The sequence below is a fragment of the Piliocolobus tephrosceles genome, chromosome 15 (assembly GCF_002776525.5).
Source record: "Piliocolobus tephrosceles isolate RC106 chromosome 15, ASM277652v3, whole genome shotgun sequence".
NCBI lineage: Eukaryota > Metazoa > Chordata > Mammalia > Primates > Cercopithecidae > Piliocolobus > Piliocolobus tephrosceles.
The window spans coordinates 71,643,544-71,660,916 of record NC_045448.1 but is presented as its reverse complement, the minus strand read 5'-3'; the positions used below and the strand labels follow the sequence as shown (position 1 = coordinate 71,660,916).

At 53.2% G+C, this 17,373-nt stretch overlaps 2 protein-coding genes across 4 annotated transcripts; one reads left to right on the top strand and one right to left on the bottom strand.

Moving 5' to 3' along the window:
• The first annotated feature begins 263 nt into the window (after positions 1-263).
• On the top strand, positions 264-9,288 carry TEX261 (testis expressed 261). Of its 2 annotated transcripts, XM_023223992.2 has the most exons (6): positions 264-517; positions 1,431-1,510; positions 3,249-3,402; positions 5,403-5,470; positions 6,192-6,294; positions 6,520-9,288. In XM_023223992.2, exons 1-6 carry the CDS (start codon positions 448-450, stop codon positions 6,633-6,635), a joined length of 591 nt encoding a protein of 196 aa, XP_023079760.1. In that variant the 5' UTR covers positions 264-447; the 3' UTR covers positions 6,636-9,288. The 2 variants fall into 2 exon arrangements, 1 of the variants encoding a protein (XP_023079760.1); XR_002734073.2 differs by having other exon boundaries at positions 308-517; positions 5,403-6,294; positions 6,520-6,566.
• A 628-nt stretch (positions 9,289-9,916) lies between these two features.
• On the bottom strand, positions 9,917-16,634 carry ANKRD53 (ankyrin repeat domain 53). 2 transcript variants are annotated; one of them, XM_023223993.2, is made up of 6 exons: positions 16,295-16,634; positions 15,851-16,097; positions 15,336-15,535; positions 13,096-13,260; positions 12,502-12,622; positions 9,917-10,622 (listed from the first exon to the last, which is right to left on the bottom strand). In XM_023223993.2, the coding sequence occupies exons 1-6, from the start codon at positions 16,462-16,464 to the stop codon at positions 9,933-9,935; spliced, it is 1,593 nt and encodes a 530-aa protein (XP_023079761.1). In that variant the 5' UTR covers positions 16,465-16,634; the 3' UTR covers positions 9,917-9,932. The 2 variants fall into 2 exon arrangements, with proteins under 2 accessions (XP_023079761.1, XP_031790051.1); XM_031934191.1 differs by having other exon boundaries at positions 15,851-15,995.
• Positions 16,635-17,373: the final 739 nt, after the last annotated feature.

The following is a 17,373-nucleotide window of genomic DNA, read 5'->3' as shown; positions in this document are numbered from 1 at the left end:
GGAGGCAGGTTCTGGGGAGGTTACTGGGGTGCGGTCGGGCTGCCCTGTCCGGCCCAGGACCACCTCCAGGGTGGTGCGGGAGTGCACAAGGTGGGGCTGGAGGCTGCACTCCGAACCCCAGTATGGGCGCTTGGTCTCCGCCCCTGGGGATCGTCCCGCCTCCCCTCGGCTGCCGCCGTCTGCATTCATTCCGCTCAGAGGAGCGGGGGATCCTGGTGGTCGGAGAACGCGGGGCAGCGGCGGTTGGCCCTCCTCTCCGGAGGGCGGCGCTAGCGCGAGCCCGGCCCCGGGCTGCACTCGAGCCGAGCTCCTCTCGGCGGCGGCGCACCGTCGTCCTGCGGTCCGCGGGGCGGGGACTCGGCGGCAGCGGCGGTGGCGGCTCTGTGTCGCCGGAGCCGAAGCGCGCAGGCCCGTCCCGGCGGCCGGGGAGCGGGCTGGTGGGGCGCCATGTGGTTTATGTACCTGCTGAGCTGGCTGTCGCTCTTCATCCAGGTGGCCTTCATCACGCTGGCTGTCGGTGAGACTGCACGACCCCGCCCCGCGCGGGCTCGCGTCTCGGCATCGGTGCTCGTTGGGGGTCGCATCGCGGGGGTTTCAGAGCCACTCGTGGGGCCATTGCCCGGTGCTCCTGGCCTTCGCCGTCCCAATCCCATCCCGCCTGATCCTGCCCCTCCTGTCGAGCCTGGCAGCCCGGCCTGACCGCCCGGCCTGACCGCGGTTTCTTCCAGGTGTGACAAAGTCCGCTCCGGCAGTGCCCGGGAAAGGGTGGCTCGAATGCCCCGCCCGCGCCTGCGGACCACTAACCACTCTTCGCTGGCCTGCGGCGCGGAACTTTTCCCCAACGCCCACCGCCGCCTTTGCGCCTCTGGCCCTTCGTACTTGCTGCTCTCTCCACCTTTGACACCTCCCCTCTGGCTAGTTCCCATTCGGCCTCAGTTGAGATGTCATCTCCGGGAAGTACACAGGGGTTGCTGGTCCAGCAGCGCGCTGTCCTTTCCCTAAAGTAGTAGTTCTCACACTGAACTCGTCCGTCCGTCTCCCCCTACTGTTCCCTTTCCCTTTCCTAAGCTGGGTCGGGGAGGACCCTTGTCTGTCTTGTTCAGCTGTATCCTCAGTCCAAAGACCTGGCTCGTGCCAAGTGCCCAGCAGGTGTTTATTGAATACTCCAAATTCCGTTTTCTGAACCAGAGGTTAGCATTGCACTGAGGCATCAAATGCAGACTTTCATTGATTTTTATGAGATTTCTCCTTAGTTGCCCTTAAAAAGTTTTACTTCTGCAGACTGAGAAGGGCAACATATGGGATGTTTGGTTTGTTCTTGACCTTCTGGGGTCCATAAAGGGTGCATGGGGACTGGGCTGCAGGGAGAGGGGTGACCAGGATGGTGGGAATGACCCTGGCTGATAGTCTCCCTGCCTCCCACCCTGCAGCGGCTGGACTCTATTACCTGGCAGAACTGATAGAAGAATACACAGTGGCCACCAGCAGGATCATAAAATACATGATCTGGGTAAGTGGCATCTTTCTCCAGGAGTCTTCCTCACTTTTTACCCTGCCTCAAAAGCAGGAAGTGGGGAGAGTTTGGCATGAATGATGAGGCCTGTGTCTCTGCTGTTTCCTGAGCATACACTCTTACCTCCTTGCCCTGAACGCTGTCTTTTGGGTCTGCACACCTGGGCCCAGATCTTCCCTGGCCTCCTTCCCCAAGTGGCATTGTTTCACTGCAGGCCTTGTCTTCTAGTCCTTAAGGTGGCAGCTAAGTGTACATTCTCTGTTGACAAGACCATGGATTTGACTTTGCTTAGCTGTTGCTTACTGTCTTTAGCCCTTTGCTCTGCTCACAGCATTTAAAACTTAGAGGAGCCACAAGACAGTTTTGAGTATATGTTCATTGCCATCTTTCTAATCGGATCAAGTGATTTGTCCTAAGAGCGGCACAGCTTCGCTGGTCTTGCCCTCCCCTGCTCTCATGGGAGACTTCTCTTACTGAAGACACCGTCCTTGCCACTGATGTCAAAGCCATAGGGGTGACTGCTGGTGGACAGACTTCCTTCAGCTGCAGGAAAGGCTGGGGGTAGCGTGCTGTTGGCGGGAAAGCGTCCACAGCCCCTCAGGTTGCCTGGTATCAGCAGCCACTTGCACTCTGGGCATGGCCTGAGGTTGGGAGTTCACAGTGGAGACAAGACTATAGCCCTCAGCTCTGGTCCAGAGGCCCAGCTTGTGGGTGTTGGCACAGGAATTAGCCCTTCATGCAGCCAACTGTCATTTGCTAAGCACTGACATCTGTAGGTCCTTATAAGTCGTGTTTTTCATACTGTAGGCATGATTCATTATTTGGTTGTATAGTTAATTCAGTAGGTCACAATCAGCATTTTTTAAAAAAAGGAACATAAATAGAATTGAAATTTGAGCTTTAATCATATATATGTATATATGTGTTGGGGTCACAGTGTAAAATGTTTTTCTTTTTCTTTTTTTTTTTTTTTTTTTTGAGAGACGGAGTTTCGCTCTTATAGCCCAGGCTGCAGTGCAGTGGCGCAATCTCGGCTCACCGCAACCTCCGCCTCCTGAGTTCAAGTGATTCTCCTGCCTCAGCCTCCCGAGTACCTGGGGTTATAGGCATGTGCCACCATGCCTGACTAATTTTGTATTTTTAGTAGAGACGGGATTTCTCCATGTTGGTCAGGCTGGTCTTGAACTCCCAACTTCAGGTGATCTGCCTGCGCCTTGGCCTCCCAAAGTGCCGGGGTTACAGGCATGAGCCACCGCCCCTGGCAAATGTTTTTCTTACTGTGGGTTGCTGTCAAAAAGTTTGAGAAATGGCCTGGGTGTGGTAGCTCACACCTGTAATCCCAGCACTTTGGGAGGCCATCAGAAGTTCGAGACCAGCCTGGCCAACATGGCGAAACCCGGTCCATACTAAGGACACCAAAATTAGCTGGGTGTGGTGGTGCATGCCTGTAGTCCCAACTACTCAGGAGGCTGAGGCAGGATAATTGCTTGAGTCCAGGAGAACGCACCACTGCACTCCAGCCTGGGTGACAGAGTAAGACTCCATCTCAAAAAAAAAAAAAAAAAAAAAAAAAGTTGCCTTTTGGGAGCAGAGAATCTAGTTGAGGAGGCCAGACCTGTGAAATGAGGAGATTGAAGCAGGAACCTAGTACTGCCCAGAGCCGGCTGGGGGTTGGTGAGTCCAGGAAGGTTTCCTGGAGGAAGCGCCCTGCATTGTCTGCCTCTGGTTGTTTCAGTTCTCCACCGCTGTACTGATCGGCCTCTACATCTTTGAGCGCTTCCCCACCGGCATGATTGGAGTGGGCCTATTCACCAACCTCGTCTACTTTGGCCTCCTCCAGACCTTCCCCTTCATCATGCTGACCTCGCCTAACTTCATCCTGTCGTGTGGTGAGAGGGGACAGAGTTGGGGAGGCCCCTGAAGTGGTTGGGTGTGCCCATCTCCATCCTGGGCACTAAAGGGGATACAGAAACAGGAATCCAACTGTTGAAGTCCTCCAGGAATCCAGGCTAATTGGGAAGATGCGGTTCTTACTGCTGAGGACTCTAGAGCCCACCTTGGCTCTAGTGAATAGAATTTGTTGGGGCTAGAGGCTCAGACAGGGAGGGCTCTCCCAGAGAGGTAAGTTTGAAGGAGAGTTTGGGAAAAAGGAGGTTGTGGATTGGCTGAGGCAGGGCCCCCAACTGAGCAGTTCCAGCCTCAAAAAAACCACTTGGCCAGAAAAAGCTGAAAGCCCTTCCGGTAGGCAGGCAGGCAGGCAGCTCTCCGTCCAGTCCTCTGACCCAAAGTCATGGTTAGGACTGGAGCCTCGTGGGGCTGTGAGCGCCCTGCAGACTCTGGCCTGGTGTGAATGCCTCCTGGTAGCTGCACCTTCTCATGTCATTCTCACTGGTTGCCACTGCCTCGGGCTTGAGCCTGGATGTGGAGGACCCGTCTTCTTGGCGTTGCCCTGCCACCACTTTCTGACCCTGGGGAATCGTTGGCCCTCTCTGGGCCTTAGCTTCTCCATCTGTTCAGAGAGGATGTTTCTGAAAGAACTGTTGGGAGACTCAGTGGACATATAGTAGGTGCGTATAGATATTTACAGATATTCCTGGAAAAGGCTTCGGAAAGTATTTTGGTTGCCAAGATTACCATTGCTCCTGTTCATCATTACTGGCTACCCTAGCTTTCAGTCAGGGTATCAGATGGAGTTAGGGATTTTTTTAAAGTGACTTTTCTATTTCTATGAGAGACCCTGGAGAGTGAATATTATCCATACAAAGGGCATATTGTTAAAGCCAAAACTGGTTCCTTCCTTGGATGTTGGTGTGATTTCACCAAAGAATTTGTTCAGCAGAAGTTTGTTTAGGGAGCCCTTCCATGGAGACCAGGTGCCTCTGTCCTAGGGAAGAAGTCCTGCCCCCAGCCCCTCAGCAGCAGACTCCCCTGACTTCATTCCCTTGATCTGCCTTTTGATGCCTAAAAGAGTTTTTCCAAAAGATCTTGTGGGCACCAGGCACTATCCTACTTCCCATTATCTCTTAGCCCTAGAGTGTGGCTAGGCATAGCAGAACTGTAGTCTTTGCCTTAGAATGGGAGAGGCAGGAGAGAAGAAAGGAGACATGGGAATTGCTGTGAGGTGTGTATGAGGGGACAGTCAGTTTCAGGCGACATGTTCTTTCTGGTGCCTGCCCTTCACCTCACCATGGGAACAGTCAGGGATGAGTGTCTCTTGAGCAGCCTGTGTCTAGGATATGCACACGTGCCCTCTTTTATAAACTCAGTTGCACACCAAGGAGGGGTGGCTGTGTGTGTGTGTGTGTGTCCAGAACGTATCAGTTCACACCGGTATGCCTTACCTGGGGACAGGATGGGGAAGGACCCCCTCCCGCAGGATGTTGAGGAACCTGAAGACTGCACCTCAAAGCATCTAGCAAGTCGTGCCCTTTTATTCCTGAGGAGTGAGAGCCTTTTTATTTGAGCAGTACTTCTCCCTGCTGCCCAGTTTGGAATAGAGCCTCTTAGGGGCATCTAGTCCGCACACCCATGATTTCTCCCCACGTGTCACTGTGGGAGAGCTTTCTTTAGCACTCACATCCTCTAAAAACGAGGTTCATTATCAGGATACTTTGGATTATGTAACATAAAAGTCTCATTTTTATAACATGCAAAGAGCTTTGTTACCTTCTAATTTTACTTGGAATGCCCTGTGCAGTGGACAGGTTGAGGCTCTTTCTCCCATTGTAGCAGATGGGAAACAGTTCTAGGCAGTAGCCTACTCTGAGTTGAGTGTAAAGTCAGGCCTAAGACTCCATGGAGGCTCCCAACTTCTGAGGGCCTTTTGAAGTTAAAAGTACAGCTTTCTGTTATTCCCATTAAACTGACTGACTCTTCATTCCCTCAACAGGACTAGTGGTGGTGAATCATTACCTAGCATTTCAGTTTTTTGCAGAAGAATATTATCCCTTCTCAGAGGTAAGAGGTGTCCAGCACATTCAGGATAGGGTAGTAAAAGGGAACTTGCATGGTTTACTTTGTGAACTTAGCTATGATTTGAAACTGAATCTGTTCAAGGATTACATGTTTGAAAAAAACCAAAACATAGATGGTTTGAGAAAGCAGTGTGGATGGGGACAGAGTGTGCCCCTTTGGCCGAGGCGGGGAGGACACTGCTCTTCCTCAGTGAGTCCTTTGGGTCCCCCTGGAGGGGTCATCCTGAGGTCAGGAAGGGGCACTAGGGTGACCTTCTCTGACACAGTCCTTGCAGGGCTGGGATGGACTGCACCCCTGAGCCCCAGCTTTTCTGAGTGGCTGCCAAGGTTTTCTTCTCTCACGATTTCTCCATACCCTCCTGCTCCAGTTTGAACCTCTGGGAAAAGCAAGGTCACTTCTTTGGGGAGTGTGGGTCAGTCAGTCATGGCTTAGGACTTCGTCTGCCCCCTTCAGTCCAGGGGAGTTACTTGTCCTAGTGACCAACATGTGGGGCTTGTGGCCACATTCAGTCATCTTCAGCCTCCACCTTTCCCCACAGAAGGATTTCCATGTCTGAGGGTGGCGTTCCCTGCTTCCCAGGCCTGGGCCCCCTTTGGAGATCAGGTGTGGCCTTCTGTGCACTCTTGACCAACACGCAGTGACCACACCCAGCCCACTCTTGGCACCTCTGGGGCACCCTCTTCTCAGTCTCTCTTGTTGCCAGGTCCTGGCCTATTTCACTTTCTGCCTGTGGATAATTCCGTTTGCGTTTTTTGTGTCACTTTCGGCTGGGGAGAATGTCCTGCCCTCTACCATGCAGCCAGGAGGTGAGAAGGGATTTGTAAGGGGCCGAGGTGGGAGCAAGCCAGCAAGGCCTGGGTTGGCAGGGGTCCACTGAGGGAACCGGAGTCCAGCCCTGTGTTGGAGACACCTGGGCTCGGGGTTGGGAGAGCCGTATTCACACACACACTCACACACACTTTCTCTCTCTCTCTCTGTCTTTCTCTCTCTCTCTCTCTCTCTCTCTCATATTCTTGCCTGTGTCTCCACAGATGATGTCGTCTCCAATTATTTCACCAAAGGCAAGCGGGGCAAACGCTTAGGGATCCTGGTTGTCTTCTCCTTCATCAAAGAGGCCATTCTACCCAGTCGTCAGAAGATATACTGACCCCGATGTGGGCAGGATGTGGGGGCAAGATCAGAAGAGTCAGGCCCTTGGGCCTCTATGCCAGGTGGGAACCAGAAGTCAGGAAGGCACCTACCACCTGCCCTGGCTTTTCTCCCCTCAACTCTGAAGCCCCATCCCCACCCTCCTTGGGGGGCTCAGCTTGGCTCAGATCTGATGCTGCAAGAGGCTGTAACCTCAAAGGGCACCAAGGAGGGTGGCAGAGCCTGCTTAGCCAGGAGGCTGAGATCCCTCAGCCCGCCCCTGTCCCTTCCAAGGTGGGTCAGGAGGTTCTGGCCCAGCTGGGTCAGGCAGGGCAGGGTCTGTGAAGCTGAAGAGCAGATGGTGACAAGTTCTCTGGGCAGGTGGCCATGGGGAGGGGCCATGGCTTGGCATGTCCAACAGAAATAGTTTTTGCTGTTGAACTGTGATTTCTCTCCAAGTACGGATTTCCGTTTGAATAAAGCTTCTAGATGGCACTGTTTGCCTTAATACCCTGACAGTTCATCTTCCTTTCTTCCTGCTAATCTTCTGCCCTGGACTGGACTCACTTTTCTGCTCCAGGGACTCCTTTTCTGGGTCTGGGTCTTGCCCTTCCCAAGGGACTGTTTTTGTGGCCCTTAATGGGAAGGGGGCAGGGGTGAGGAACTGAGCCTGCTCAAGGAGTGGGAAGTGGGGCTATAGGCAGCCTCTCTGATGCACTCTCTTCCATCTCTTTCCCCAAGGCTCCGTGACTGTCAAACTGGGAGTAGGAGAGGGGACAATTTAGGACTGGGCTAGATTTTCAGAAGAACATCTACAATATCCTATTTATAAATCTTCCTCTGGGAAAAGGAGTGGTTTCTGGCTGAATACTATCTTAGGCTCAAGGAGAAACGAAATAAAAATTAGCTTCCAGGCAGCCTGTTTTTAAAGAAATGGGACTAATGGGAGAAGCTGTTTGTCACTCTAAGAGCATCCAAGGCCTGGCCCTCTTCTGTGCACTCTTGGCTCCTGGGGAGATATATCTGCCTTCTAAGAAGGCAGGCCAGGTCTTGGGCACAGACCTGCATTTGTTGACCTTATACTCCAACTACAGTGCCTTGCAAGTGCTCAACAGTACATATTGGAATGAAGTCCCCGTGAGAGCCATTTCTGGCCATGTTTTATACCTCAAAGTGAGGCCGGCAGGCACAGAGACAAACTGTACACATGTGATACCTTTAAGCCACTGGAGAAACCCCTGTGCTTGAAAATATTTCCTCTATATCATGCCTGAAGTTCCATCATAGCTCTTCATTTCCTTGGCTTTAGCATTTACCTTCTCTTAAGAATACCAGCTTTCCCCTTTCCCCGAGAGGAAGAGCACATGTTGGTCTTCACTCAGTGTGAATGAGATTGCCAGGCCCTTTTCTCCTATACAGACCAGAATAGACAAGGCAGGGGACACTGGCGGCCTGCGTTATCCTCCCATTGGACTGATAGCTGGCCCTACTCTCCTCCCTCTGCTGCTTGGTTCTTCACCTGGATGATGAGGCTTCGCCCCCTCCACTCTGCTGTCAGTGTTCTCCCAGAGGTTGCTAAATCCAGCAGACCCCTTTCCTATCTTACTAGATCTGGGCAGCATTTGACATGGCTGATCACCCCTTGCTTCTTGGATGACACTTCCCTGGCACCTCTGTGGCTAGTTGTCCTCCTACCTCTCTGGCTGTTCCTTTCAGGCTTCTGTGCAGGCTTCTCCACTTGCCCACGCACAGTAGGGTCTTTCAGGGTCCTGCTGTGGGCTCCCTGGGGAAGCCTATCCATCTGGATGGTTTCAAGGACTGTGAGGAATTTAGTGTTGACCTCCAGCCCCAACATCCTTCCTGATCACCTGAATCACAGTTTTGCTGCCTTTTGTGTGCACAGACAATTCAGGTCCACGGCCCAGATGGTACTTGCTGTCTTCTGTGAACCTGTCCCTTCTGGGTACTTCCCTTGGCCCCAAGATCACTCAGGAGCCAGACAGGAAACTTCTTCTATTCCTGTTTTCTCTTTCTGCCCACCACATCCAATCTCTCAAAACGTCAGGTCTACCTTAACATCTGATTTGAGCCACTCCCACTGTCATCATCTTTCACCTGGATTATTGTGACAGCCTCCTACTGCTTCTCTATCCCGTAGCCAGAGCTGTCTTCCTAAAATGCATTGCATAGTTGATCAAGTCACTCTCTGGCCTGAAACCTTCCATGGCTCCCTGCTGCCCTCAGGATAAAGTCTGGACCCCTCAGCATGGCTTGTGAGACTCATGGTGTCCTGGTCCCTGCTCACCTCTCTGGTCTCATCACTTGTCTTCTTGCATTCTGGGTCCCAGCCTCCTGTATCCAGAGATGCAGTGGCTCTCCCTTGCCACTCTGATTCCTCCTTTCTTTTGGTCACAGAGAAAGGGTACTTTCTCTGTCAAATCTCAACTTAGACTTGACTTTCTCTGAGGAGCTTTGACTATACCCTCTCCTCCTGACCCCCACCTTGGCATACTACACAGATCACTCTGGGCTTACTTGCCTGCCTAATGGTCATCTCCCCACTAGACTGTAAGCTCCTTGAGGGCAAGGATTGTGCTGGAATTTTTGTATTAACAGTGCCTGGCTTGATGCCTGGCACCTAGAAAGCACTCAATAAATGTTTGTTTAATGAATGAATTGTAGTGATGTGTACAAAGGGATACAGGGGAGCCAGTTAACTTCCTGGAGGAAGTACAAGTGCTTTCATAGACTGGGATGGAAACCACACATCCCTCCCCTCCCTGGATGTGCTGCCCATGCCTCCCTGAACTGCTGGGAATAAGAACCTCAGTGGCCGCTGGGAAGAAGGATGGCAGCCCAGAGTAGCAGGGAAGCCCGTGCCAGGGGGACATATTAGCTGTCCTCCACCCCATTCTGGGTCTCAGCTTAGAGCCTGCAGCAGGAAGGGCTTAATCTGAACAAGAAACAGAATTTCCCAGTGGGTCCTTCCATCCTGGAAGCCTGGGCCCTTTGGCGTGGGAGGGCAGTGGGGGTGCCAAAATGTGACAACTTTTACAATGCCAAGGTGAAGGATAGCGACTGACCCCCTACTCTGAACCTAACTTGGATTTCCTGGGGGGGTGCCAAGAGATTTCTTTGCAGAGAGAAAGGAGGCCTGGGGTCTGGGCTTTTGATTGGGAAGGGGGACTCCTGTTCTCGAGCTTGGGAGTGGGAAGCCCATAGGCACCCTTCCCCCTTTCCTCACCACCCACAATGCGAGTCGCCACACGTCAGCCTTCACTGGGCTGCCTCAGGGGGAGAGGTAGCAATGATAACTTTATGGGTTGATTTGTGGGGAGGGCAGGGCAGGGAGTCCTTGATGGGATCGCACAGCTGCCAGGAAGGCTTCATCAAATGTGTCACGCAGGTTCATGGCCAGAGTGTCGGTCCAGAAGGTGTCCTCACCCAGGTGCCGCTTCCTGGGCACTTCCCTCATGGTGATGGGGTAAAAGCCCTGGGGCACCTTCATTCTGTAGGGCCACACACGTGGGTACAGCATGCGGAGCAGCACCTCAAAAGGCAGCCGCGGCACTGGCGCCACCCAGTGGCCATCCACTGTGTGCAGCCATGCACCGCCGTGCCCGTCCGGCCTCACCTCCAGGAAGCTGCTGAAGTCGTGCTCCGGGCTGGGGTCTGGATGCACGCCCAGGCGGATGCCTTGCGAGTGGCTGATCTGGGTGGTGGGGGGTCTGGCAGGGTTGTTGCTAACATTCCACATCCTGGGCCGCTTGATCGTGGACTTCCTGTAGCTGGGCTTGGGCATCTCCGTGGGCTGTGAAATGCATTGCAGGCGTGCCTCCACAGAGGGGTGGAAGCTCCTGGAACGCTGCGATCCCTGTTGCTCTGGGGTCTTGGAGATGGCGGTGGCCCGGGCTTGCTTGGTAGTAGAGACCAGAGAGTGGCCTGGGTGCAGCTTGCCCTGTAGCCACTTTCTGATAGCAGCTTCTCTGAGAATTTTGTGCTCTTTCTGCAACAACAGAGGGTACAAGAGAGTCATGGAGGCCTGCTGCCCTCTGCTTCTGTGCAAGGAGGTCCTGTAGCTTTCGGAAACCACGGTCTGATGGATGAGGGAAACTCTGAGTCTGATGGGAGTAACACCTACCTTACGGAAGCCAGTGTTCCGATGGGGGAGACAACTTTTTCCATAAGGGTGCCCCTGGGCTGAGTGGGGAGACAAAGCATCTCTCCCAAAGGGGAGATCTCCAATCTGATGGGAGAGATATGGCCTCTGCCCTAGGTGAGGCTCCAACTTGACATGGGAGACACAGTCCCTGCCCTAGGGAAAACCTGAAGTCTTACAGAAAGACAAGTCCCCACTTCTCTAAAGGAATCTGCAGTCTGATAGTAGAGACATGTCCTGCCATGAGAGAGTCTCTGGTGTGAAGGGGGAAAAGGCAAATGGGAAGTGCACACTGCATCCTTGACCCTGGAAGGAGAAAGCAGAAAGGACCAGATGGCCTGATGTGGACACACTTCTTGGAAGTGAGAAGTCATGCAGGGAGGATACAATTGGCTGGCTCTCCAGGCCCGGTGGCAGCAGCTCAATCTAGCTCTCTCCTTGCCTCCACTGGAGCCTTCCATATGTTGTCATAGAACCTCCCCCACCGCCATTGTCTCACTCTCTCACTCCCAGACTGTTGCTAAGCAATCAGAGGCTTTGGAGATTGACCCAGCTCCAGGCACAGGCTCTGATTAGGCTAAGCCAATCATAGTAATTCCATCAGACCTTGCCCCAGACCTAAGTCAGTCAGCATATGGCTTTCCTTTAGTTGTAGCTATAGAAACGAGAATGGACCCTTGATCGAATTGAGGCCATAAGAGATGAGGGGAGATGCAAGAAGCTTCTGGAAAAGGTTAGAGCTACAGAAAACAGACGGGCCTTGCCTCCTCTGGACAGTGTGTGACTCTGAGGACTAGTGACCCTGGCATTAGAGGAGGATAGGGCTGAGAACTGGAGAGAAATGGAGCTGAAACAGACCTGATGTGCTGGAGTCGGCAGCCTCAAAGCCCTCCCCACTTCAGGATTCACTTAAGATTGCCAATATCTTCTGAGTTTTCTGGGTTTTGCACCCTATGTAATTACACCTGCTTAAAATCCCCTTTGTTACCCAGCCAAGGTCCTTCACTGATGTGGGCCCCTGCCAAATCTTGGCAGCCTCCAACTTACATCTGATCCCCAGCTGCTCTGAGTTTTCGGTTCTCTGCATACATTGTGTTCCCAGGTGCCTCTATGCCTTCCTATGCGGCTGCTCCTTATGCCTGGTCAGCCCTTCCCTCCTTCTTCATATAGCTAACTGCTGCGCATCCTTCAAGACTCCTCTTAAGCATCATGCCTCCTGACACCCTCCTGGACCCTCTTCTCCTTGATGGGGCTGTAACCTGCCTCCTCTGCTAGACTCTAAGCTCCTTGAGCATGGGGACCACATATTGTTCATCTTTGGACCTCAGGGTCTAGTCGGTTCCTAGCACAGAGTGAATGCCCAGTGCTGCTGGAAGGAAGGGTGGATTTTTTAACCAGAGTGTGAGCTCCAGTTACCGGCAGGGCCTTGGTCTCATTGAAGGTTCTCATCCTGAAAGAGGCAGTGCACTAGGAGGGGCCCGGAAATGCTTGTGAATTTAAGCTTGCTTAAATTGGCTTTCTAACACAGGATAAGACTTTTGACCAAAAGACTGGCTTATTTAAAAGCGGAATTTCAGTCAGAGTACAGGGTGGGAGTACAGGCGAAAGGGTGACTCTTTCAGGGTGGGAGTGCTTCTAGCCACTCTTCCACAGTATGTGGGTCACTGCCCCTCTGCTCACATGCCTGCATAGCAGCTGGCACCCGGCCCCCCGCTTCCCTGCTTACTTGATACTCAATCAGGTAGTTGTACTCCATGAGGGCCAGCTGGCTCTTGAACGTCTTCATTTTTCTCATCTCACGGGCAAAGTCCTTCTTGTCCTTTTTCCACATGGCATCCTTCAAGAACCTGGTGCCAAGGTCGGGACAGGGGTGTCATCCCACAGTGACAGAGCTTCCACCTGGGCTGGGAAGACTGGCTGCTGCTGAGGGCTTGGATGGGGATGAGGGGAGCGGCCAGAGGGAGATGAGCAAGATGAGCCATCCCCATTGCCTGGGGCCCTCTGGCTCCCTACTTCTTTAGGTGAAAGAGGAAAGTCCTTGATGACATGGTCACCGCCCTCCTGCTGAGGAGCCAGGGGCCCCAGGGCAGGAACAGAGGGCAGTGATCAACCCAGAGGGCAGGGGACCTGGGCAGACTTACCCCCCAGCCTAGGTGATGAGGTGATTGCCTCATCCAAAATATCCTGGGCAGTAGACGCTCCCTCGAGCTGTCTGGCTTCCCAACCCTCCCCTTAAAGGCTCAGCTCTGGTGAGGGCTCTAGGGAAAAGGCTGGGGGAGGGGAAGGGTGGGCAGGCTCTAGGTGGTTCTCACACTCTCACCGGGCACAGGCACGGTGGTTCCATATTTTGCAGAAGTCAATGGGTTTGTAGCCCATGGCATCTTGGGCGTGGACGTTGGCGCCACTCTGTACCAGGACCTTCACACAGTCCAGCAGGCCCTCACGGACTGCCAGGTGCAGGGGCGTGAAGCCGTTGCATGTCTGACTGTGGAAGGGCCCGCCAATGGGGATGACAGCAGAAAGGAAAGACAAAGGGCATCTGCCCATCAGATAGATGGACACACCAGTTTCCAAGCCGTGCTCTACCATCTGTCCACTGGGTGACCCTAGCTATGTCTCTCCCTTTCAGCACCTCAATTTCCTTTACTGTAGAGGGAGGAATTGGACTAAGTGAACAGTAAAAATCTGATTTTAGGAGGTATGTGACAGTTAAGAACTGCTGGAAGGAGAGCTGGCTTGGTTCAGAGACCACTAACCTCATCTACTCTTAAACCAACCAGCCCCCTGCCCTTTCCCTATGTCTCACCAGATTCCTTATGCCCACAAGATCTGCGTGACCTGGGCCTAACCTCCTTGATTTATCCTTTGACCTTGCCCACTCTTTCCCAACACATGATGTTACCTCTACCTGGAACACTTCCCTGGCCCTTTGCATGGCTGGCTCACTCTGTCTTCAGGTTGCAATTTAATGTCACCTCCTTAGAGGTGATTGCTTCATCCAAAATAGATCCTCCCCCTACCTGCTTTACCACCTACCCCATCACCTTGTTAATTTTTTTCATAACCACTTCCCATGCTCTGTCAAGATTTTGTTCATTTATTTGTTTGCTAATTTACTCTCTGCTCCTGCACTAGAATGTCAGCTTCGTGAGGAGAGGGACCATTTCTGTGACTCCAGCGTAGTGCTTGGCACATAGTGCATGCTTGATGCTTTGAATGAATGCAGTCTCCTATATGCCATGCACTTTTCAGTGATCACAGTAGTCCCATGTGATAGACACTGCCATTCTCCCAAGTTTCAGTTGAAGACACTGAGACAGAGGTTCCCAAACTTAGCTGCAAGTTAGAAGCACCTGGGGATCTTTTCTGACTTCCAAAGCCCAGGTCACACCACAGACCCATTAAATTATAACCTTTGGATTGCAACATTGGTGTTTATATTTTTTAATTTTAATTTTTTTTTTTTTTTTGAGACGGAATCTCACTCTGTCGCCCAGGTTGGAGTGCAGGCGTGCAATCTCAGCTCACTGAAAGCTCCGCCTCCCGGGTTCACGTCATTCTCCTGCCTAAGCCTCTCAAGTAGCTGGGACAACAGGCGCCCACCACCACACCTGGCTAACTTTTGTGTATTTTTAGTAGAGACGCGGTTTCACTGTGTTAGCCAGGATGGTCTCGATCTCCTGACCTTGTGATCCACCCGTCTTGGCCTCCAAAAGTGCTGGGATTACAGGCGTGAGCCACCGCGCCGGGCCTAATTTTTTTTATTTTTTATTTTTTGAGACAGGAGTCTTGCTCTATGGCCAGGCTGGAGTGCATTGGTGCAATCTCGGCTCACTGCAACCTCCGTCTCCCGGATTCAAGCGATTCTCCTGCCTCAGCCTCCTGAGTAGCTGGGACTACGCCACCACACCACCTGGCCAGGTGTTCATATTTTTTGAGCTCCCTAGGTGATTCCAACGTACTCCTAAGTTTGGGAGCCAAAGCACTGGGGCTTAGAGGTTGAGTGACTTGCCTAAGGTCCCGCTGTCTGCTAGCAAGTTGCAGAGCTGGGGTGTAGACTAGGTCTGTTAAAGGCCAATCTCTCTCTCTCTCTTTTTTTTTTTTTTTTTTTTTGAGATGGAGTCTCCCGCTTGTTGCCCAGGCTGAAGTGCAGTGGCGCGATCTCGGTTCACCACAACGTCCACCTCCAGGGTTCAAGCAGTTACCTGCCTCAGCCTGCTGAGTAGCTGGGAATACAGGCATGTACCACCACGCCCAGCTAATTTTGTATTTTAGTAGAGACAGGGTTTCTCCATGTTGGTCAGGCTGGTGTCGAACTCCCTACCTCAGGTGATCCACCCGCTTCGGCCTTCCAGAGTGCTGGGATTACAGGCATGTGCCACCGTGCCCGGCTAAAGCCCAGTCTCTTTACTACACCATGTGGATTCCTGACTGCTTTATATGGGACCCAATCCTTGTCACCTCCAGCAGCCCCTCTGCTTGTCCTGCATGGATTTGCCTGCCTGGAGGTGGGGCTGTGCCCGTGCCTGAAGCCTCCCTCCTGAAGCAGGCTGGACTCACGCATTGAGGGCTGCGCCTTTCTCCAGCAGGTAGTAGATGCAGGGGAGGGCCACGGTGGTGTTGTCCCTGTGGATGACGAGGTGCAGGGGGGTCTGGCTATTGTTGGTCAGCAGGTTCACGGGAAACTTGTACTCCTCTATCAGGACCTGCAGGCATGCAAGCTTGCCCCGTTGGGCTGCGAAGTGGATGGCAGTGAAGCCCTGTGAGGTCCAGAGCAGGCAGGATGAGGCTGAGTGGGATTGAGGTCCCAGGGTCCACAATTTATATAAATTTATTGGGGTTACCTTCACTGCCTTTCCTTTGTCCCCAGGAATGCTCACATCCTTTTGCTAATTAACCAGTGTGTGTTCATCAGCCCACCCAACCTCCCTGCCCCCAAAATGGTCCTTCCACAGCCAGAAGATGAGTTAAATTAGGAGGCTCTACCCAGAAAAGGACATCTTCTCCAGGTGACCACTCTGAGCAGGGTAGCGGGAGAGGGACCTCAGTCTTTGCCACCACACTCAAGACCTTACCTTGTAGTCGGTGGGGATTTCCCTGAGGCTGTGGTTCAGACAGAACCGCAGCCATTCCACGTTGCCCACAGCCGCCGCGAACAGCTGGTAGTAGCTCCAGATCGCCGTCTGGTCGATCGTGGTCTGGTCGGACTCCTTGCTGAGGCTGGGATCAGTGTGGGGCGCGGTGAGCGAGGCAGGGCGGCGTGGCATGGCGAGGGCAGTCGCCTGCGCACGGAGGTGGTCGGCGAGGTCGGGCAGGGGCTGGCTGGTGGGAGGGGCAGTGGGGAAGCGACTCTGGGCCACGGCCTGGGCACCTCTCGGGAGGCGATCCCTGGCCCCCGCCTGGCTCTCCGGGCTCCTCCGGCCGCAGCCTCGGCCCCAGCCCGCTCCAGGCCCTGCCCACCAGGGAGGCGCTGGGCCGGGTTCTTGCGCCTCACAGCCTGGACACCTCCCGCTACCCACCTGGGCTGCTTGGACTCCGCATCAGTCCAGGTGGCCTTCAAGGAGACTTTGTTCGCCCGCTGCCTGGAGCCACGTGGAGCTGGCTGCGGCCGAGCACCTCTCCCTTGTCCCCTTTCTGAGTGCCAGCTTCCTGAGCCCGCCCGCCGAGCGGTGCTGCCCGCGGAGGCCATCGCGGGGCTGGAACTCCGACCCGGGCCAGGCGGGCTGCTCACCCACCCGCCGGCGCCGCGTCCCCGGGGGCGGCTCCTCGTCCGCTAGCAGCAGTTTCCCTTTCAGGCCGCTAGGGTTCGGCCGCCTCTCTAGCTAGAGGGGCAGAGCCCGGGCGCCTCCGGGGACCCTGCCCGCCTGCCGCTCCCCACCCGCCGCTCTGCTCCCGGCCTGAGCCAACCAAAACCCCCACCCAACCTCCCAGTCCTGCTGCCCGGGAAACTCAGCATCAAACACACAAACAACAAAGACACTTAGCTTTTGTTTCTGATTATCAAACTAATAAGTAGAAAACAGAAATGTTCAATGTGGAAATTAAAAATTACCATCCCACCACCCACAGAAATCATGGTTTATTGCAATATATATGCATATCATGACTATTTTTTGTATCTCTTTTCGTTTATTAATAGCATTATATTATGAGCTAGCGCCCATTGTCACTCCACATACTAAATGTACATTTATGATGCAACCACAGCCCAGCATCATAATGGATGTGCCATTGTTTCACATGAGCTGCGGGGAATGAAATGGCTTAACTCTGGTTGTTTTCTTAGAGTGGATTCCTGGGAGTCGAATCACTAGGTGAAAGGGAATGAATATTTTTCAGCTGTCAATATGGGATTGCAAACTGCCTTCCAGGAAGGTTATATATTCACTTCCACTTCCAACTGCAGTGAAGCGGGTGCGCGTCACATCAGCAGTGTGGCTTTGGGCAAGTTACCTTAGTTTCTACAGCAGCAAAATGGGGATGATAGCACCTAGTTTACAAGGAATGAAGGAATGCAAACAATGAGAATGGTGCTAGCAGAGAAGCACTACCTGTAAATCTGCTGTTACCCAAAGAGGAACTATTCAAACCATTGCTA

Coding starts and splice junctions, on each gene's coding strand:
- ANKRD53 (XM_023223993.2), bottom strand. CDS start 16,464: ATGGCCTCCGCGGGCAGCACCGCTCGGCGGGCGGGCTCAGGAAGCTGG. Junction 13,261..15,335: donor AAAGGCGCAGCCCTCAATGC/GTGAGTCCAGCC, acceptor GCCCTTCCACAG/TCAGACATGCAACGGCTTCA. Junction 12,623..13,095: donor AACCACCGTGCCTGTGCCCG/GTGAGAGTGTGA, acceptor CCTTGGCACCAG/GTTCTTGAAGGATGCCATGT.
- TEX261 (XM_023223992.2), top strand. CDS start 448: ATGTGGTTTATGTACCTGCTGAGCTGGCTGTCGCTCTTCATCCAGGTG. Junction 518..1,430: donor CTTCATCACGCTGGCTGTCG/GTGAGACTGCAC, acceptor CCCACCCTGCAG/CGGCTGGACTCTATTACCTG. Junction 3,403..5,402: donor TAACTTCATCCTGTCGTGTG/GTGAGAGGGGAC, acceptor TTCCCTCAACAG/GACTAGTGGTGGTGAATCAT.